Below are 22677 nucleotides of genomic sequence, written 5' to 3'. Positions count from 1 at the left end.
GCTGTTCTAATGCCCGACGCGAAGCCGAGGGCCGGAAAACAGCCATTCGGAGGGAGTTATCACATCATAATTTGCGGGTTCGAGGGTCTTATTGCTCTTATAAAATGGTTGCCAACATATTAAAAAGATTAACGACATGTTTTCATTAAAAAGTTTATTTTAATGAGTACATTTTGTTTTATTTCATCCTTCCACCATACAAAATAGTTCAGGCAAAAGCCAGTAATTAGTTCTGGGATTCTGAGGTTCCTAGCCAAATGAGCTGGTTGCCGTTCTCTTCTCATGTTTTGACCCAGTCGTACATTCTATTCATCCCATGTTGATATGTTAAACAAATCATTGGCATGTAGCTAGCTTGCTAGCAGAGGTTCAATGAGCAACTCTAGTAAATGGTTGGCGAGTCCATAGGATATCAAGTTTTGTTTTAAATTATTTATATTTTTATTAACCTATCCACGAGAGGACACATATATTTAGCATTTTTACAGCTTTTCTGCTAAATATACATACAGTTGAAGTCGGAAGTTTACATCACTTAGATTAGAGTCATTAAAACTTGTATTTTAACCACTCTGTAAATTTCTTGTTAACAAACTATAGTTTTGGCAAGTTGATTAGGACATCTACTTTGTGCATGACACAAGTCATTTTTCCAACAGTTGTTTACAGACAGGTTATTTAACATATACAGTGGGGCAAAAAAGTATTTAGTCAGCCACCAATTGTGCAAGTTCTCCCACTTAAAAATATGAGAGAGGCCTGTAGTTTTCATCATAGGTACACTTCAACTATGACAGACAAAGGAAAGAATGAATGGGTCCATGTATCGTGAGATTTTGAGTGAAAACCTCCTTCCATCAGCAAGGGCATTGAAGATGAAACGTGGTTGGGTCTTTCAGCATGACAATGATCCCAAACACACCGCCCGGGCAACGAAGGAGTGGCTTCGTAAGAAGCATTTCAAGGTCCTGGAGTGGCCTAGCCAGTCTCCAGATCTCAACCCCATAGAAACTCTTTGGAGGGAGTTGAAAGTCTGTGTTGCCCAGCAACAGCCCCAAAACATCACTGCTCTAGAGGAGATCTGCATGGAGGAATGGGCCAAAATACCAGCAACAGTGTGTGAAAACCTTGTGAAGACTTACAGAAAACGTTTGACCTCTGTCATTGCCAACAAAGGGTATATAACAAAGTATTGAGAAACTTTTGTTATTGACCAAATACTTATTCTCCACCATAATTTGCAAATAAATTCATTAAAAAATCCTACAATGTGATTTTTTTTTTTAGTTGAAGTGTACCTGTGATGAAAATTACATGCCTCTCTCATCTTTTTAAGTGGGAGAACTTGCACAGTTGATGGCTGACTAAATACGCCCCACTGTATCTGGATACAATCTGGCAAGTCTACTCCTGCAAAAGTGTAGGCGATTAAATATTTTAAACTGTAATTCAGATAGAGGATGAGTGTATCCTGTCAATTGCAGAATGCCAGGTGATATCGGAAATCTCGCTTCCAAACTCTCCTCCCATGAACACTTTACATGGTCAAAACTAGGGCATGCAAAATTCTGAATAATGTCATACAGCATAGAAATGTGTCCCTTTTACATAAGGATCCAGGTTCAGACAGATCAAGCCAGCTGGTGGGTGGGTAGAGATGGGAAAGAGAGGAAAATCTTTATTGTGAAGTTAACGAATCTGCAGATACCTGAAGAAGTGTGTCTGGGGTATACTGTGGTCTCTAACTAGATATTCAAAGGAGGTAAATACACGCTCATGGAAAAGGTATTTTACATTCTTCAATCCTTTCTGAAACCATAGCTGGAAGGCTGTGTTTATGAGGAGGGAGGGTGTGAAGAGTGGGTTGGAAATGAAATGCATGGATGAGAGAGCTTGTCAGTCTCCAACGTGTATCCTAAACTGAGACCATATCCTGAGTGAACTTTTCACAATTGGGTTGTTTGAGTGGTATTGCTTACTCAATGGTAGGGGGACACAGACTAAGGAGACTGGGGATGATTTATGACATGAGTGATTTTCCCCACCGGTCCTTCCCCCTCTAAAAATGTAGAGACCCAAAAGTTTATCTTGTGAATATTAGCAGCCCAAAAGTAATGGAGGAAATTGGTTAGGGAAAGACCCTCCCTCCCCTTTCTGTCTCTCCAAAAACGCTTTACGCAACCGTGAGATCCTTTTTATTCCAAATGAAAGTAGATATATGTCTATCCAGGTCTTTAAAAAATGATTTTGCTATAAAGATGGGGAATAGTCTGAAACAGATACCGGAATCTTGGCATGATGACTATCTTTACCGAGTTGACTGCCAGTGAGTGTTATGGTGAGTGTCAAGCAGCGATTGAGGTCTTAGTGTTCTCCAAGGCTGGCTTGAAATTAAAATAGATTTTTTTTAGAATATCCGTGTCTCACAGACCCCCAAATACAGTTGAAGACGAAAGTTTACATACACCTGAACCAAATGCATTTAAACTCAGTGTTTAACCATTCCTGACAATTAATCCTAGTAAAAAGTCCCTGTCTTAGGTCAGTTAGGATCACCACTTTATTTTAAGAATGTGAAATATCAGAATAATAATAATAGAGTGATTTATTTCAGCTTTTATTTCTTTCATCACAGTCCCAGTGCATCAGAAGTTTACATACAATCAATTAGTATTTGGTAGCATTGCCTTTAAATTGTTTAACTTGGGTCAAACATTTCAGGTAGCCTTCCACAAGCCTCCCACTATAATTTGGGTGAATTTTGGCCCATTCCTCCTGACAGAGCTGGTGTAACTGAGTCAGGTTTGTAGGCCTCCTTGCTCGCACACACTTTTTCAGTTCTGCCCACAAATATTTTAAAGGATTGAGGTCAGGGCTTTGTGATGGCCACTCCAATACCTTGACTTTGTTGTCCTTAAGCCATTTTGCCACAACTTTGGAAGTATGATTGGGGTCATTGTCCATTTGAAAGACGCATTTGCGACCAAGCTTTAACTTCCTGACATGTCGTGAGATGTTTCTTCAATATATCCACATAATTTTCCTGACTCATGATGCCATCTATTTTGTGAAGTGAACCCAGTCTCTCTTGTATCAAATATATACACTACCATTCAAAAGTTTGGGGTCACATAGAAATGTCCTCGTTTTTAAGAAAAGCACATTTTTTGTCCATTAAAATAACAAAAAATTGATCAGGAATACAGTGTAGACATTGTTAATAATGTTGTAAATGACTATTGTAGCTGGAAACGGCAGATTTTTTTATGCATTATCTACATAGTCGGACAGAGGACCAATATCAGCAGCATCCACTCCTGTGTTCCAATGGCACGCTGTGTTAGCTAATCCAAGTTTATAATTTTAAAAAGCTAATTGATCATTAGAAAACCCTTTTGCAATTATGTTAGCATAGCTGAAAACTGTTTTGCTGATTTAAAGAAGCAATAAAACCAGCCTTCTTTAGACTAGTTGAGTACCTGGAGCATCAGCATTTGTGGGTTTGATTACAGGCTCAAAATTACCAGAAACAAATAACTTTCTTCTGAACTCAACCGTCTATTCTTGTTCTGATAAATGAAGGCTATTCCATGCGAGAAATTGCCAAGAAACTGAAGATCTCGAACAGCGCTTTGTACTACTCCTTTCACAGAACAGCGCAAACTGGCCCTAACCAGAATAGAAAGAGGAGTGGGAGGCCTCTGTGCACAACTGAGCAAGAGGACATGTACATTCTGTCTAGTTTGAGAAACAGATGCCTCACAAGTACTCAACTGGCAGCTTCATTAAGTAGTACCCGCAAAACACCAGTCTCAACTTCAACAGTGAAGAGGCGACTCCGGGATGCTGGCCTTCTAGGTAGAGTTCCGCTGTCCAGTGTCTGTGTTCTTTTGCACATCGTAATATTTTCTTTTTATTGGCCTTTCTGAGATATGGCTTTTTCTTTGCTGCTCTGCCTAGAAGGCCAGCATCCCGGAGTGTCCTCTTCGCTGTTGACATTGAGACTGGTGTTTTGCGGGTACTATTTAATGAAGCTATTTAGTTCACATGATCAAGACTACATTTCCGCCCCAAAAAATGCATTTTGATAAAAACATTTTTTTACTTTCAAATGGCTCCTGTGAAGTCGTGACTTGCGACATACGCCTAGTTTCCTGAATCAGCTCGCAAATGCTCTTTGCTTGTTGCGTGCCTAGCAAATCCTTTGGTACTATCAATAGCATTCTTCCAGTTAGAATACCCAGCTTGGGTGAAGGCATTGTCTGTGTTAGCATTGGACCCACCCAACACAGATCTTTCGACATGGGAAACAAAATGGAGCATCTGCAGTAACAGAGTATTCCAGCTACTCTCTTCCGATGAACTAGTTGCTATTAAATGAACGTTTTTGGACAGAAAACCTGCGTTTAAGGTACGATTCTAGGCTAACTTGGGCTGGCTCCTTTTTTCGTAGATCATCAGGAACTGTCAGAGGTGGAGGCGGCTGTGGAGCCAATTTGGCAGCGCTTGTGGAAGGGTGGGTAGATTTTGCACATGGAGCTAAGCTAACTGAGCTTGGCGGCGGCCTCAGTGGTTTGATGCTCATCGCGCTCCACTCCTTTGTTTGGGTACTTTGTTGAAGCCAATTTCTGATATCCATTGAGGCAGATTAGCTGGTTCGTGCTAGCTAAATAGGCTACTTTTTACAGCTATAGCTAAGAGTGAAGCAGCTTCAACGGTTAACCTGACCCCGCCCTTGTAAATCAAAATCGAATATTACAGGCGGAGGCATATCACGTTATTCACTTAGCTTACCACAGAGTTGAGAAGCCTTTTTCCCGCTTTTTTGTTGTTATTGGGAAACCCCAAAAAGTCATACCTAACCACTCAGTGGCTTTCCATATAGCCCCCCTCTGAAACCTGGTTATTCTGTGTGTAAATCTTTCCATTTAGTATGATATATTGTGTTTCGTATGGTATGTATTCATTTGAGAATGTCCATCATCCATTTTTGTATGATATGTTACGAATTTGCAAAACGTACGATATGCGTACGAAACGCTACAATATGTAACTTTTTTGGGCTACCTGACCAAATTCATAGAAATGTTGAGTTATCGATCTGTCATTCTCAATGAAAGTCTAAGAAGTGGTAGATCTGTTCTATGTGCACTATTTCTATGGTTCCCGTTCTTAAGTGTCATTTCTGCATATTTTATTTTTGGTTTTGAACACCAGCTTCAAACCCCCTTGTGGTACCTTTGGCAGCCATTAGAGCTCTGAATCATAATATTCTACCAACTTTGCACAACTCTTAAGGTAACATACAGTGATATCAAAAATGATTGATACCCTTGATAAAGTTGAGCAATTATGACTGTATAAAAAATCAAATAGTGAGTTATATTGTTTGCTAAAAAAAATGGAAAATGTAGTTAGTTATTAGTTATACGAATACAATTCCTCAGAGAAAATAGATTTTTTTAACAAGTAATATTTATTTTTCTAAAACACTACCGATCAAAAGTTTTTGAACACTTACTCATTCAAGGTTTTTAAAATGTTCCACATTGTAGAATACTAGTGAAGACATCACACACACATATGGAATATATTTTATATTTGAAGTTCTTCAAATAGCCACCCTTGATGACAGCTTTGCACAGTCTTGGCATTCTCTCAACCAGCTTCACCTGGAATGCTTTTCCAACAGTCCCACATATGCTGAGCACTTGTTGGCTGCTTTTCCTTCACTCTGATCCCAAACCATCTCAATTTGCTTGAGGTCGGGGGATTGTGGAGGCCAGGTTTTCTTATGCAGCATTCCATCACTCTCCTTGGTAAAATAGCCCTTTTTATTTTTTATTTAACTAGGCAAGTCAGTAAATAACACATTCTTATTTACAATGACGGCCTACCGGGGAACTGTGGGTAACTTTGTTCAGGGGCAGAACGACTGTTTTTTTTATCTTGTCAGCTCGAGGATTAAAAAAAAGACAAATTAAATGGAATCATGAGGGAGGAAGATTATGTGGATATATTGAGTCAACATCTCAAGACATCAGTCAGGAAGTTAAAGCTTGGTCGCAAATGGGTCTTCCATTTCACATTCTTAAAATAAAGTGGTTATCCTAATTGACCTAAGACCGGGAATTTTTACTAGGATTATATGTCAGGATTTGTGAAAAACTGAGTTAATGCATTTGGCTAAGGTGTATGTAAACTTCTGACTTCAACTGTACCTTTTGGGATTTCACAAACACTAATATATTAAGTCCAGCATCTAAAACATGACTAACATACAACTTAATTTGATCAATTCCAAAACGTAAAATACTTCATATTTTTGATTAGTTATTTTCAGTGATATTGTTTAACATTGTTCTGTTGTTGATAATTAGCCATTTTAACTGACTTTCACAGGCCTCGTTGTCCTTATTCCACTAGCAGTGAGTGGCGGTAGAGCTGCAAGCATTGTAGGATGCTGCATTTGCCTTTTATAATAAAGTGTTTTGTGCATGACCTTACTGATGTTGGGAATGGGTTGTCATCTTTGAACATCAATTTGACCGGCTGTCTTGATATCCATTCATCGTGATCCATTACTTCTCATAGCACAAAAACAGCTTAATACTGATATAGAAATATACTTTTTTTCTTTAAACATGCATGTAACATTGTTTGTCATAATGTCAAAAATGTTTGCATTGCCCACAATCCTCTAAACATGTATCCACATGACAAGATGTTGATCGAAGTTCAAAAATATGATGAAAAGGAAAAAATTTGACAGAATTTCCCTTATTGTGTTTTTTACAAAAAAGTACATTGTTAGGATTTAGAAATTAAATTAAATTTATTTTAGAATGTCATGCTTTTTGAACACAAAAATGAAGCTATTAAAATATTGAAGAAAAGCCGGAAACCTGCATTTGTTGGTGAAAATCAAACATTTTGGAGGGGGTAATCAAATGTATTTGTCACATACACATGGTTAGCAGATGTTAATGCGAGTATAGCGAAATGCTTGTGCTTCTATTTCCGACCATACAGTAATATCTAACAAGTAATATAACCTAACAATTTCACAACAACTACCTTATACCCACACAAGTGTAAAGGAATGAATACGAATATGTATGTAAAGATATGAATGAGTGATGCCGAACGGCATTATCAAGATCCAGTAGCTTGATTACCAACAACGACGAGGAGGTGAGGGCCCTCGGAGTGTGGTGTCAGGAAAATAACCTCACACTCAATGTCAACAAAACTAAGGAGATGATTGTGGACTTCAGGTAACAGCAGAGGGAACACCACCCTATCCACATCGATGGAACAGTAGTGGAGAGGGTAGTAAGTTTTAAGTTCCTCGGCGTACACATCACAGACAAACTGAATTGGTCCACCCACACAGACAGCATCGTGAAGAAGGCGTAGCAGCGCCTCTTTAACCTCAGGAGGCTGAAGAAATTTGGCTTGTCACCAAAAGCACTCACAAACTTCTACAGATGCACAATCGAGAGCATCCTGTCGGGCTGTATCACCGCCTGGTACGGCAACTGCTCCGTCCACAACCGTAAGGCTCTCCAGAGGGTAGTGAGGTCTGCACAACGCATCACCGGGGGCAAACTACCTGCCCTCCAGGACACCTACACCACCCGATGTCACAGGAAGGCCATAAAGATCATCAAGGACAACAACCACCCGAGCCACTGCCTGTTCACCCCGCTATCATCCAGAAGGCGAGGTCCATACAGGTGCATCAAAGCTGGGACCGAGAGACTGAAAAACAGCTTCTATCTCAAGGCCATCAGACTGTTAAACAGCCACCACTAACATTGAGTGGCTGCTGCCAACACACTGACTCAACTCCAGCCACTTTAATAATGGGAATTGATGGGAAATTATGTAAAATATATCACTAGCCACTTTAAACAATGCTACCTAATATAATGTTTGCATACCCTACATTATTCATCTCATATGTATACGTATATACTGTACTCTATATCATCTACTGCATCTTTATGTAATACATGTATCACTATGCCACTTTGTTTACATACTCATCTCATATGTATATACTGTACTCAATACCATCTACTGTATCTTGCCTATGCCGCTCTGTACCATCACTCATTCATATATCTTTATGTACATATTCTTTATCCCCTTACACTTGTGTCTATAAGGTAGTAGTTTTTGGAATTGTTAGCTAGATTACTTGTTGGTTATTACTGCATTGTCAGAACTAGAAGCACAAGCATTTCGCTACACTCGCATTAACATCTGCTAACCATGTGTATGTGACAAATAAAATTTGATTTGATTTAGATGGTATAGAGTGCAGTATATACATATGAGATGAGCAATGTAGGGTATGAAAACATTATAGAAAGTGTCATTGTTTAAAGTGGCTAGTGATACATTAGATCAAGATGGCAAGATCCAGTAGATGGTATAAAGTGCCCTCAAGTATTCACAACCCTTAACTTTTTAACATTTTATATTGTTACAGCCTGAATTCAAATGGTTTAAATCGAGATGTTTTGTCACTTTGCTACACCCAATACCCCACAATGTCAAAGTGGAATTATGTTTTTCTAAATCTTTACAAAAAGAATGCAAAATGAAAAACTGAAATGTCTTGAGTCAATAAGTATTCGACCTCTTTGTTATTGCAAGCCTAAATAATTTCAGGAGTAAAAATGTGCAAGTCACATAAGTTGTGTGGACTGACTGTGCAATAATAGTTTTTAACGTGACTTTTTAATGACTACCTCATCTCTGTACCCCACACATACAATATTCTGTAAGATCTCTGTCGAGCAGTGAATTTCAAACACAAATTCAACCACAAAGACCAGAGAAGTTTTCCATTGCCTTGATAAGAAGGGTACTTATTGATAGATGGGTAAAAATAAGACAGCAATCCCTTTGAGCATGGTGAAATTATGAATTACACTTTGGATGGTCTATCAATACACCCAGTCACTACAAAGATACAGGCATCCTTAACTCAGATGCCGGAGAGGAAGGAACCTGCTCAGGAATTTCAGCATGAGGCCAATGGTGACTTTAAATCAGTTACAGAGTTTAATGGCTGTGATAGGGGGAAATCTTTGAGGAAAACCTGGTTCAGTTTGTTTTCCACCCGACACTGGGAGCATAATTCACCATTCAGCAGGACAATAACCTAAAACACAAAGCCAAATCTACACTGGAGTTGCCAAGAAGACAGCAAATGTTCCTGAGTGGCCGAGTTAAATCTACTTGAAAAACTATGGCAACACCCAAAAATGGTTGTCGAGCAATGATCAACAGCCAATTTCACAAAGCTTGAAGATTTTTTAAAATAATAATGGGCAAATGTTGCACAATCCAGGTGTGGAAAAATCTTAGACCCACAGGTGTAATTCTAACATGTACTGTATTGACTCAGTGGGTTGAATACTTATCTAATTAAGATTTATTTTTTACAATTCTTTTTTATTTACAAATGTTAAAAATGTTCTTCTACTTTGACATTGCAGAGTATTTTGTGTAGATTGTTGACCATGAATTACAAAGAAATCCATTTGAATCCTACTTTGTAACACAACAACATTTGTAAAAAGCCATGGGGTGTGAATACTTTCCAAAGGTACTGTATTTATTATGCCAGTGTAACAGTGTAATCGCAGATCATCTCCTGTTGTCAGAATGTAGACTATTACTGACTAAAGATGTCTCCTAGTCCTCTGTCATGTTGTTTAACATGTTGTACTGTGTAGAATACAGTGCAATAGTTTTAGTGTATCCGTCTTCGTCTGTGGTTCTAGGGCTATGTCTGGTGTGACAGCTTGTATCGAATAGTTAAACGCGAATAAGCGTTCTTTTAGGTGTGTCGACTTTTGCGTGAGCCAGGAGAGCTAAAAAGTCTTAATCCACAATAAGGGGGGAAAAAAGGTTTTATTGAAATAAAGTACTCCCATAAAAAATAAAGGGCTATATTCAATACGTATCGTGGAAATTTCCCGCTAAAGCCCAATTGAAATTCACGGTAAATGCTGCTTATGTTGGCTCAATCGGAAATTGCCTTTAAATTTCTATAGTGAAATCTGCAATGCTTCAGTGATATGGATTGAATAGAGCCCTATGTTATCGTCAACAATATTAATGGAATACTCGAAAGACTTACTGGCATGCATTTCAACCATATAGCAGTCATCTTCAGGCAGTGCAATGGGGATAAATACAACATTTCTGGTGAGGACATAGTAAGAAGTTTCCTAATTGTATCCATTTAGGGTCTATACAAAAAATGTAAGAGAACTATTGACAAAGGCAAATAGTATACTAGAATCTTGAGAAAAGTCTGACCTGAAATTCTGAATCTGACCTCATACAAGAAGTTGAGAAATGGCCAGTACTTTCACAAAAACTGATATCAAGTTACAGCTTTATGAACTTAACAACAACAAAATACTCACCTTTTTAAATTATCGTTTTGTGTTTGTATGTGTCCTCTTCATATAAAGAGCGTCTCATTTCATACTGTTATGCAATTATGTTTTTTTATGAACTTGAACATTTTCTAAGGCCGGTCTCATAGACTAGACATAACATAGTAAACATAAATTGGGCACACTCAAATTAGTATGTGTTACATTTGGTTTGATTACATAAGATAGAAGGCAAAAGACAAAAATGAATGGGGGCTTGGTCAGGGAGAATGGGTGATCATATAAAGCAAACGTCTAGCAACCCAAAGGTTGTGTGTTTGAATCTCATCACGGACAACTTTAGTGCATTAGTAACTTTTCAGCTAATTAGCATGTTAGCTAAACATAACTCCTACCCCAACCTCTAACCCATAGCCTAGCTAATGTTAGCCACCTAGCCAAAACAAATTGGAATTTGTAACATAATGGATGATGGACAGCCACAAATTAATACATAACATACCAAATGTGATGTAAAGAAGAAAACATCTTGAATAAGTAGGTGTGTCCAAATTATTGACTGGTACTGTATGCTGGTGACATGATGATCGGTGCTTGGATGTCAGTTGACAAATAAAAATGACCTTGCTCTTATCCATAATCTCATTATTTACCCTCTGCACTGAATCTGCAAGTGTTTGGCAGAGCACATGCCAAGAACAGACTGGGAACATTAGCTGTTTATTGCAGACTTTTTGTTGCAAAACCATCGGCAGAGTAGAAAATGGGTAGTTATATGACGAAAAAAGTGCTTTTTATGTGCTGTTCATCATTATGCACAGCTTTTTATTCTCAAGAAGCCAGTTTGACTCAAGCACACCATTGCCGGTGTATGTGTATATTTCTTTGTTCAAATATTAGAATATTAGCTTGAATTGATGGAAACCTAGCTAATGAAACAAACCTGGATATTTTTGCAGCAGCAATAATCATTGTACACACCTTAGGCTTCGTAAATGAGTTGAGAAATAGATGTTTTGAGAGGCCCAGTCCATTCATACAATCACCATTTTGCTCTACTTCTCTTTTCCCTGCAGTCTCTCCAGAGACGCTGGGGTTTCTGACGGCCATCGGACTCTTCCTCATTCTGATGATCATCCTGTTCTTATACCTCAACAACAAGCTGTCACTTGAGAATGCTGGGAGCCGGCCATGCCTAGACGAGTTCAGGAAAACCAAGGAGTTGCAAGGTAAATCTTAACTCTGTGTGTGTGTGTGAGCTGTAAAGAAACCCTGGGTTGAATTGACAATGCCTTGAGGGCATGTTCATATGTTTGACACAGGGAGTGCAAATGAGCAGCTGTATTATGTGCAGTAGTGATGTTTAGTTTGTCAACGATTCGTTCTTTTTGAATGACCCTTTTGGTCCTGCTTATAAAGGCTTCATGAAGCCTTCATAATGCCTTTATAAATACTACTACTAAATGTTACAAATCATATATAATCTTATGTCATGCTTTATAAAAAGTGTTCTTAAATGTGGCATAACTGTGTGACATGACCCACTATGTCAAATATGACAGAAACCTGTGCTTTATAAAGGGTGGCTTAAACACTGCTTAATAATGGTCTTCTAAATCATATTATATTGAGGCTTCACAAAGCAAATTCAAATACAGAAATACTCATTATAAAAATTCTGAAAAGATATAACTATTTTACATAGGTTTAAAGATTAACTTCTTGTGAATCCAACCACGGTGTCAGATTTCAAAAATCCTTGACGGCGAAAGCATACCTCACGATCATTTTGCCCAGCAGACAAATCATTAAACAGTAACCAGCCAAGTAGAAGAGTTACACAAGTCAGAAATAGAGATAAAATTTATCACTTAACTTTGATGATCTTCATATGGTTGCACTCTGAAGACATTCATTTATTCAATAAATGTTCCTTTTGTTCGATAAAGTCTCTCTTTATATCCAAAAACCTCTGTTTTGTTCGCGCTTTTTCTTCTGTAATCCACAGGCTCAAACGCAGTCACAACAGGCAGACAAAAAAAATCCAAATTCTATCTGTAACGGTCATAGGAACATGTCAAGCAATGTTTATATTCAATCATCAGGTTGTTTTTGGCCTAAATAATTGATAATATTTCAACCGGACAATAACGTCGTCAATATAAAAGGTAAACAAGTAAGGCACTCTCTCGGTCGCGCGCATGAAAAAGCTCTGTGACACGGCAGGGTCCACTCATTCAGAGTGGTCCTACTCCATCATTTTTCAGAATACAAGCCTGAAACAAATTTATAAAGACTTTTGACATCTAGTGGAGGGCATAGGAACTGCAATTTGAGTCCTAAGTCAATGGATACTGTAATGGCGTTGAATAAAAAAAAAATAATAATAATAATCCTACTTCCTGAATGGATTTTTCTTGAGTTTTCGCCTGCCAAATCAGTTCTGTTATACTCAGACACTATTTTAACAGTTTTGAAAACTTTAGAGTGTTTTCTATCCAAATCTACCAATTATATGCATATCCTATCTTCTGGGCCTGAGTAGAAGGCAGTTTAATTCGGGCACGCTTTTCATCCAAAATTCCTACCCTAGAGAAGTTAAGGAGAAGTGTATTTATAATTCCATGCATAATAGTTGTATCTTTTATCACTGTTTATTATGAGTATTTCTGTAAATTGATGTGGCTCTCTGTAAAATCACAGGATGTTTTGGAACTACTAAACATAACGCGCCAATGTAAACTCAGATTTTTGTATTTAATATGAACTTTATCGAACAAAACATACATGTATTGTATAACATTAAGTCAAGTCCTGAGTGTCATCTGATGAAGATCATCAAAGGTTAGTGATTCATTTTCTCTCTATTTCTGATTTTTATGACTCCTCTCTTTGGCTGGAAAAATGGCTGTGTTTTTCTGTGACTAGGTGCAGACCTAACATAATAATTTGGTGTGCTTTCATCGTAAAGCCTTTTTGAAATCGGACACGGTGGTGGGATTAAAAACAAGTTTATCTTAAAATTGTGTAAAATACTTCTGTTTGAGGAATTTTTATTATGAGATTTCTGTTTTGAATTTGGAGCCCTGCACTTTCACTGGCTGTTGTTATGTCTTTGTTTTAGTATGGTCAGGGCGTGAGTTGGGTGGGTTTGTCTATGTTCCGTTTTCTATTTTGTGTTTTGAGTTTGGCCTGGTATGGTTCTCAATCAGAGGCAGGTGTCGTTAGTTGTCTCTGATTGAGAATTGTACTTATATATCCTTTTCCCACTTGTGTTTCGTGGGTGTTTATTTTCTGTGTCTGTGTGTTCCACACGGAACTGTTGGTTGGTTATTTCACATGTCGTTTATTGTTTTGTTTCAGTGTTCGCTTGTTTTAATAAAGAGCATGAACACGTACCATGCTGCGCATTGGTCCTCCGATCCTTACTACTCGTCGGAGGACGGAGGAGGAAGACAGCCGTTACATCATGGAAACGTATTCCAGTGGCTGTACCAAGCAAGAAGGCAGTAACTGCCTTCTAGGGTCAAAGGTCATGTCAGTGGTCAGGGTCAATATGAACTAATATGAACTATTATGTCATAGTAAGAGATCAGATAACCACATCTCCATTGATCTGCCTACAATAAATTTAGCTGGACAATAAAAAAAACTTTGAAGTCATTATTCTCAGTTTCACTGTACTGCTCTTTTGCTTGGTAGAGTAGTATTGGGTGCTGCCATTTTTTCCCTCATATGATCAGTGGTAGCAAAAAGTACTACCTCTCATACTAAAGATAAAAAGCATTTTAAATTGTCGCCAGCAGCACAGTTGCAGACACCAACACTCTGGATAACATAAAAGCAGTCTAACCAGCTCTGCTAGGATAAGTAAAATGGTCAGAGTGAGCTGTTCTCTCATTTGGGTATGGAAGTAGCTAGCAAGCTAGCCAACGTTAGCCAGTTAACTTGGGTGCTTGACTGCTGTTGTTAGGTCAGAATGCTCAGGTCAACAGAGCACACTCTGGCGGTGGGGTTCTGGTCTGGGCAGGCATAAGCTATGGACAACGAACACAATTGCGTTTTACCAATGCCATTTTAATGCACAGAGATAGCGTGACAAGATCCTGAGGCCCGTTTGTTGTAAAGATCGGACCCTTTGCTTAAATTTTCCCCTAAAATGACATACCCAAATCTAACTGCCTGTAGCTCAGGACCTGAAGCAAGGATATGCATATTCTTGATGCCATTTGAAAGGAAACACTTTGAAGTTTATGGAAATGTGAAATTAATGTAGGAGAATATAACACATTAAATCTGGTAAAAGATAATACAAAGAAAAAACATTACTTAATTGTTTTCTTCATCTTTGAAATGCAAGAGAAAGGCCAATATATGACTTAGGTGCAATTCAGATGTTGGCCTCTAGATGGCAGCAGTGTATGTGCAACGTTTTAGACTGATCCAATGAACCATTGCATTTCTGTTCAAAATGTTGTATCAAGACTGCCCAAATGTGCCTAATTGGTTTATTAACACATTTTCAAGTTCATAACTGTGCACTCTCCTCAAACAATAGCATGGTATTCTTTCACTATAATAGCTACTATAAATTGGACAGTGCAGTTAGATTAACAAGAATTTAAGCTTTCTGCCGATATCAGATATGTCTATGTCCTGGGAAATGTTCTTGTTACTTACAACCTCATGCTAATCACATTAGCCTACGTTAGCCTAACCGTAACGCGGGGGAGGGGGCAGCGATCAAGTAGAGGTTCAAATAAAAATGAAAAAATTGTCATTAAAGCTGATCCTACATTTGATCTTAAGTACAGAAATCCACCGGAACATATCTCTTTCCCTTTTTATCTTCCACCTCTAGAAAATATCTACCCTGACGGTGACCTGAAGGGTTCGTCGTCAGACAGCGAGGATGAGGTGATGGGCCAGTACCAAGAAGCAGTCAACCGTTCGCAGGGTCTCCGAGGCGGGGCTAGCGGCAGCCAGTCGAATGGCTACGGCTGGGAGATGAGGCAGAAGTACAGCCCCCTATCAGCCGAGTATGACGGCTACAGCAGCGAGGCCTCGGCAGAGGACGGTAGGTTATGTCTATAAGGCAAAGGTGGGCAATCTTAGGGCAACGGTGGGCACAGTGTGGGTGCTGTCTTTTGTAACTACATTGAAAAGCGTCACAAAAAAATTATATGTTAACCTGCGGGAGCCATCAAACAGTGCACTGTAGATTCTATTTCAGAACCACCCGGCAGTGGGGAGTGCCATTCTTCTGCAGGCCACGCCCAGCCCCCAATAGCATTCATAATGAGGAGATCACGTACACCTCCCACATGAAGAAATACTATAGTACACTATAGTTACATTTTTTGCTGTCTTTACTGTAGTATTTACAGTTACTTTAGTAACAAAAAAACTGTAGTACTATAGTAATAACTGTTTTTGCGGACTGTAGTATTTACTATAATGTTTGTATTTTATGATCTTTGACATAGCAGTGGGGCTTTGTCCTTGAGGAAACCTACTGGACAAAATACTCAAAGAGCTAATTTTCCATAACCTGTAGGTAGGGAGAACTGAGGTCTGAACAGATAGTTCAAAGCTTTAGCTCTTTTTTTATAACCTGGCAACACAATATATGGCTTTACTTAGCATGTAGGTTTCTCACTGATAGGTGGCACAAATGTGCACATGGGGATGGGAATGGGCAGGGTATATGCAAATTAAAAACTGTAGTATATACCAGAGGTGGGACCAAGTCATTGTTTTACAAGTCACAAGTAAGTCTCAAGTCTTAGCCCTCAAGTCCCAAGTCAAGTCTCAAGTCAAGACCAACAAGTCTCAAGTCAAATCTCAAGTCCTAAACCTTGAGTTTCGAGTCCTAAACAAGTCATAATGTACTCTTCACCAAATGTAATACCATTTCATGTTTTTAACAAGAGTAATAGTATATTACATTTACGAAAATCATGAATGCTTTTAAAAATATATTTATTACTTTCCAAATAAACTTTATATTTCCATGGAAATACATGAGTAGCTATAAGTAAGATCCCCCCCCCCCCACCCCAATAGCGATGGACTATCGAGGATCGCTATGGGGCGCAATCGAGCGATGTAGGCTTGTACACAATCGCCCAACAATAACACACACACACTGTGTGTGTGGTTACAATAGGCTAACATATGTCAATGGCTTTAGGATTTAGGCTACCAACTGCCTCGCCAGTTGATCACGTTCCCGCACTGACTGACTGTGTGGGGGCTCATTGATTTAATGTTACGTTAGCCAACATGCTACACTATCAAAGTTATGAATCATATAGCTGTCAGCTATATTAGCCACGACTTACCCTTCTTTGTGCTGCTTCCACAAATTTGGAAATTGTTGCGCCTCCGTCTGTCATATTCTTCCCGCATGTTTTGCAAGTTGCAATCTGTTTTTTGTTGATGCAGCGTAGTCTTTATATCCGAAAATAATAATTTGTGGTATCATCTTTCCAAGGGCTCATTTGAATTCACCCGCCGACGTTCCTCTGCACTGCCACGTGCAAATATTTCTCAGCTGGCTCAATTTGATTTCCTGCTGTCCGATTCAAACTGTAATCCATTAAATGAAGAGTGGATGCGCTGCACATTTTTTTTAATAGCATCACTTTTAATATTTGGGCTTGGGGAGGGTATCAAGTCAGTTCGAGTCAAAAGGCTCAAGTCCAAGTTATGTCACGAGTCATTGGTGTTAAAGTCAAAGTTGAGTTGCAAGTCATCATATATGTGCTTCAAGTCCACACCTCTGGTATATACTATAGTACTATAGTAATTACTGTTGTGTTTATGCAGACTGTAGTGTTAGTGCGGATATTAATTTGCCACTGAACAAAAATACAAACATGTAAAGTGTCGGCCCCATGTTTCGTGAGCTGAAATAAAAGATCCCAGAAATGTTCCATAACGCACAAAAAGCACAAATTTGTTTACATCCCTGTTAGTGAGCATTTCTTAGAACCAAGATGAAGTAGCAGTCGGACGTGTGTTTGTCTTTGTCTTATCCCGTGTCCTATCCCTTGTAAATAGCCAGTCTTTTTCATATATTTTAATCACACTTTCTATCTACGAACTAAATATACTTTCCTGCAACCCGCCTCACCCAATGTGGTACGGATCTGTTATATTTATTCCTTAGAACTGGAACCTCCATCAGGAGCTATTCAGCTAACTAGCTAATAGTCTTTGTTAGCCACGGCTAGAGGTCTTCACCTTTAGCTCGGACACCAGCCAGTCTTAGCTCAGACAATACCTGCCAGTCTGCACAGCGCGATATCAACCCAGAGCATATCAGACTGCTTCTCTCTACCACATCACCAGATTCCTGCCACTCTGGATCAGCCCCTGCGATATGCAACTTTTCAGGGAAGTTAGGAACCAATGTACACAGTCAGTTAGGAAAGCAAAGGCTAACTTTTTCAAACAGAAATGTTCATCATGTAGCACAAATTACAAAATGTTTTGGAACACTGTAAAGTCCATGGAGAGCAACTCCTCCCGGCAACTCCTCCCAGCTGCCCACTACACTGAGGCTAGGAAACACTGTCACCACCGATAAATCTACGGTAATCGAGAATGTCAAGAAGCATTTTTCTATGGCTCGCCGTGCTTTCCACCTGGCTATCCCTACCCCGGCCAACAGCTCTGCACCCCCCGCAGCAACTTGCCCAAGACCCCCCTGCTTTTCCTTCACCCAAATCCAGATAGCTGATGTTCTGAAAGAGCTGCAAAATCTGGACGCCTACAAATCAGCTGGGCTAGACAATCTGGACCCTCTCTTTCTAAAATTATCCGCCGCAATTGTTGCAACCCCTATGACTAGCCTGTTCACCCTCTCTTTTGTGTTTTATATCTTTATGTTTGAAGCCTGAAATGTGGCAAAAGGTCGCAAAGTTCAAGGGGGCCGAATACTTTCGCAAGGCACTGTATGTAAATAAGATATTTCCTTTTTTTTTTTTTTTTATACATTTGCAAACATTTCTAAAAACCTGATTTTGCTTTGTCATTATGGGGTATTTGGTGTAGATTGATGAGGTGGAAAAAATATGTAATCCGTTTTAGAATAAGGCTGTAACGCAACAAAATGTGGAAAAAGACAAGGGGTCTGAATTCTTTCCGAATGCACTGTATACTATAGTGTGTAGTATAGTATTCTACAGTATACTACAGAATTCTATAGTAAGCATAGTTGTCTAATAGCTTCGGCCTCTTGGCTTTGGATGTTCCTGTGCCATTGCCCCCTATCCGGACTCCTTTCCAGCGAGATTCTGCCTCGGACTCCCATCCTCCACATTCCCGGGGGGACTCGGCCTCGGATCAGCTGTGCTCCTCCTCTCATCAGACCTCAAGGGTGTCTAACACACTAGCTCCTCCGCCAGCCACAAGGGTTTTGCAGCCGGCTTTTAAAGAACTGATTGGAACTATGAAAGACTCCAACAATTGTCCAATTACACTGCTCAAAAAAAAACATATTATTAAACTTATTAAATACTTTTTTCTTTACATAGTTGAATGTGCTGACAACAAAATCACACAAAAATTATCAATGGTAATCAAATTGATCAACCCATGGAGGTCTGGATTTGGAGTCACACTCAAAATTAAAGTGGAAAACCACACTACAGGCTGATCCAACTTTGATGTAATGTCCTTAAAACAAGTTAAAATGAGGCTCAGTAGTGTGTGTGGCCTCCACATGCCTGTATGACCTCCCTACAATGCCTGGGCATGCTCCTGATGAGGTGGATCTCCTGAGGGATCTCCTCCCAGACCTAGACTAAAGCATCCGCCAATTCCTGCACAGTCTGTGGTGGATGGAGCGAGACATGATGTCCCAGATGTGCTGAATTGGATTCAGGTCTGGGGAACGGGCGGGCCAGTCCATAGCATCAATGCCTTCCTCTTGCAGGAACTGCTGACACACTCCAGTCTAGCATTGTCTTGCATTAGGAGGAACCCAGGGCCAACCGCACCAGCATATGGTCTCACAAGGGGTCTGAGGATCTCATCTCAGTACCTAATGGCAGTCAGGCTACCTCTGGCGAGCACATGGAGAGCTGTGCTGCCCCCCAAAGAAATGCCACCCCACACCATGACTAACCCACCGCCAAACCGGTCATGCTGGAGGATGTTGCAAGCAGCAGAACGTTCTCCACGGCATCTCCAGACTGTCACGTCTGTCACATGTGCTCAGTGTGAACCTGCTTTCATCTGTGAAGAGCACAGGGTGCCAGTGGCGAATTTGCCAACCTTGGTGTTCTCTGGCAAATGAAAAACGTCCTGCACGGTGTTGGGCTGTAAGCACAACCCCCACCTGTGGATGTCGGGCCCTCATACCACCCTCATGAAGTCTGTTTCTGACCGTTTGAGCAGACACATGCACATTTGTGGCCTGCTGGAGGTCATTTTGCAGGGCTCTGGCAGTGCTCTTCCTGCTCCTCCTTGCACAAAGGCGGAGGTAGCGGTCCTGCTGCTGGGTTGTTGCCCTCCTACGGCCTCCTCCACGTCTCCTGATGTACTGGCCTGTCTCCTGGTAGCACCTCCATGCTCTGGACACTACGCTGACAGACACAGCAAACCTTCTTGCCACAGCTCGCATTGATGTGTCATCCTGAATTAGCTGCACTACCTGAGCCACTTGTGTGGTTTGTAGACTCTGTCTCATGCTACCACTAGAGTGAAAGCACCGCCAGCATTCAAAAGTGACCAGAACATCAGCCAGGAAGCATAGGAACTGAGAAGTGGTCTGTGGTCCCCACCGGCAGAACCACTCCTTTATTGGGGGTGTCTTGCTAATTGCCTATAATTTCCACCTGTTGTCTATTCCATTTGCAGAACAGCATGTGACATTTATTGTAGTGTGATTGACTTGGAGTTACATTGTGTTGTTTAAGTGTTCCCTTTATTTTTTTGAGCAGTGTATTTCAGTGCCATCACTGAGTCGTGGCAGCGAAAGATTCAGTTGGTTGCTGACACTGGCTACGAGTCTACTGCAGCTCTGTTGGAGTTACTTTTGTGAATAACTTTGACAACTTTCGGAAAGAGAAGATGCTTTACAGAGAAGATGGAGTCCATCCAAATCACCTTTGTGCCTGGACTCGGTCCTCACATTTTAAGGCTGCACTGAGCCATTGACTTACCAACACCCCAAGTCCCACTCAGGTAATCCCAACCAACAATTATCATCATACTGCAGGCCTGCAACAGGTACCCATCATTGACTCTTGTTTTAACCCACATCCTCACTCGAGGCATAGGGCCAATGGTACAGTTCTAGAAAATATTGTATTTTACCAATTCAAGCTAGCCCTATGGTATTTAAAAATTAGGGGTTACCAACTGAGAATAGTATGTTTGTATTAGAGACTACGTCTGATTTGAAATCCCGCAGCTGTGGCATTGGACTGATTCATGTAAATGCCAGAAGTTTGATTCAAAAATTGACTTTATTATAACTCTGGCCTCTCAAACTAAAGTAGACATTCTGGTAACATCTGAAACATATTTAAATAATTATGTGCTGGATACTGATGTGTCTCTAACTGGTTATAATGTTTTTAGATCTGACAGAGTTGGCAGAGGGGAGGTGTCACCATATTTACAGAAGTATCTCTCATTTCCTCTGTCCCTAAGCAATTTGAATGTCTGAAATGTCCTAAATGTGTGCCTTGGTAATAGACCTTTTTCCTGTACACAACACACTGACATCACGCACAGATGCGCACGACTCTTGGCGGCAGTAAGAAAGCCATTGCCATCTTCGCCCGTTCAACATAGCCTACATTTACGTTTGTATTATTTGTTGGGGTTCTCATACGCTTACGATGATTCTTGCTTGAACAGTCGCTAAGATTACTTTGGTTTGTGATCTTTGCAAAATAATCATTTTTGATGCACCAGTTATTAGAGTTCTTTGAGGGCTGTCTTTGTATCAGCTTGAGAGGGGATATACACAGCCGTGGCTATGACCGATGAGAATTCTCTGGAGAGATAATACGATCGGCATTTGATTGTGAGGTATTCTCGATCGCGTGAACATAAGGATTTGAGTTCCTGTATGTTATCACAATTACACCATGAGTCGTTAATCATGAATCATATACCCTCGCTCTTCTTCTTCCCGGAGAGATGTTTATTCCTGTCTGCGTGATGAACTGAGAATCCAGCTGGCTGGACCGATTCAGACAGTATATCCCTAGAGAGCCGTGTTGTGCGCGCCTCCTAAACCCGTTGTTTTGGGTTGGCTTCTGGAATCAGTTCAATTGCCTTGGGGGGTGCGAACAAAGGATCTGCTTCGGGAAAGTCGTCTTCCTGGTTGTGATGCATGTAGTGCTGGTGAGTTTTGGGAAAGTCGTATTCCTGGTTGTGATGCTGGTAGTGAGTTACCGCCACTCTGATATCCAATAGTTCTCACTGGCTGTGTGTAATAACATAAAAACAATGTAAGAAATAATACGAGCAAGAAGCGAGGCAGCCTTCTCTGTCCGTGCCATTTTCACTTGTCTTTGATGATGTGCTATATTGTTTAAACCACAAAAATCATTCTGCTGCCTTATTTATTGACTTGTCGAAGGCGTTTGATACAGATGACCATTTCTTACTTGTTCAAAGGTTGTCTGAAATAGGCCTAGATCAGGCATCTTGCAACTGTAAGATATTATTATTCTATTATTCTGCAATGCCTGGGGGCACGATCCCTCCCAACAAGTTTTCACTACATGTCCTGTTCGCTTGCAGTGAGTACACTGTTTAGTGTGCTGTTTAGGCATAACATAGTTAGATGCAATGGAACATGCCTGGTTAAGATTCTTGTGCTAGATTCAATATCATATTTGAAATATTCTCTTGTGCCCTGCTTAAAGGCCATGATCCTACTCCAGTCTGCATGAGATGGACTCCAAAGAGCGAGCAAGTTTGCTTTGAGCCACTCTAAGATGTCTGCATTGGGTTTTATTGTTTAACAGCTGGTTGATAATTGTGCCATCCTTAAAATCATTTGTGGCTCTATGGTCAATTTAACTTGGAATTGAGAGCAAAAGTACTCTGTTTAATTTTCTTCAAAACCTTAAGCTAACAAGGGGTAGGTAGTCCTGTGCTTTTTGCACTATTTTTTTATAAAAGGTAGACCTATGGCATCCCCTTTCATAACCCCTCAATTCGAGCATTGGTTTATAACTTGACAGCCCTTCACTGACACGGTAGACTATTTAAAGAG

General features: G+C 40.1%; 1 protein-coding gene across 2 annotated transcripts in view; it reads left to right on the top strand.

Annotated features, from left to right (window-relative positions):
* Window positions 1–22677, top strand: part of syt14a (synaptotagmin XIVa) — a 67983-nt gene that overhangs the window by 2825 nt on the left and 42481 nt on the right. For both annotated transcript variants that reach the window (XM_031830533.1, XM_031830532.1), the window contains exons 2-3: window positions 11504–11656; window positions 15289–15504. In XM_031830533.1, the coding sequence (XP_031686393.1) occupies window positions 11557–11656; window positions 15289–15504 (316 nt within the window). In that variant the 5' untranslated portion in view covers window positions 11504–11556. The remainder of the gene's footprint in view (window positions 1–11503; window positions 11657–15288; window positions 15505–22677) is intronic.

This window comes from Oncorhynchus kisutch, linkage group LG8 (genome assembly GCF_002021735.2).
Source record: "Oncorhynchus kisutch isolate 150728-3 linkage group LG8, Okis_V2, whole genome shotgun sequence".
Taxonomy (NCBI): Eukaryota; Metazoa; Chordata; class Actinopteri; order Salmoniformes; family Salmonidae; genus Oncorhynchus; species Oncorhynchus kisutch.
The sequence above is the reverse complement of the archived record's forward strand: the minus strand, read 5'-3'. Positions and strand labels throughout refer to the sequence as shown.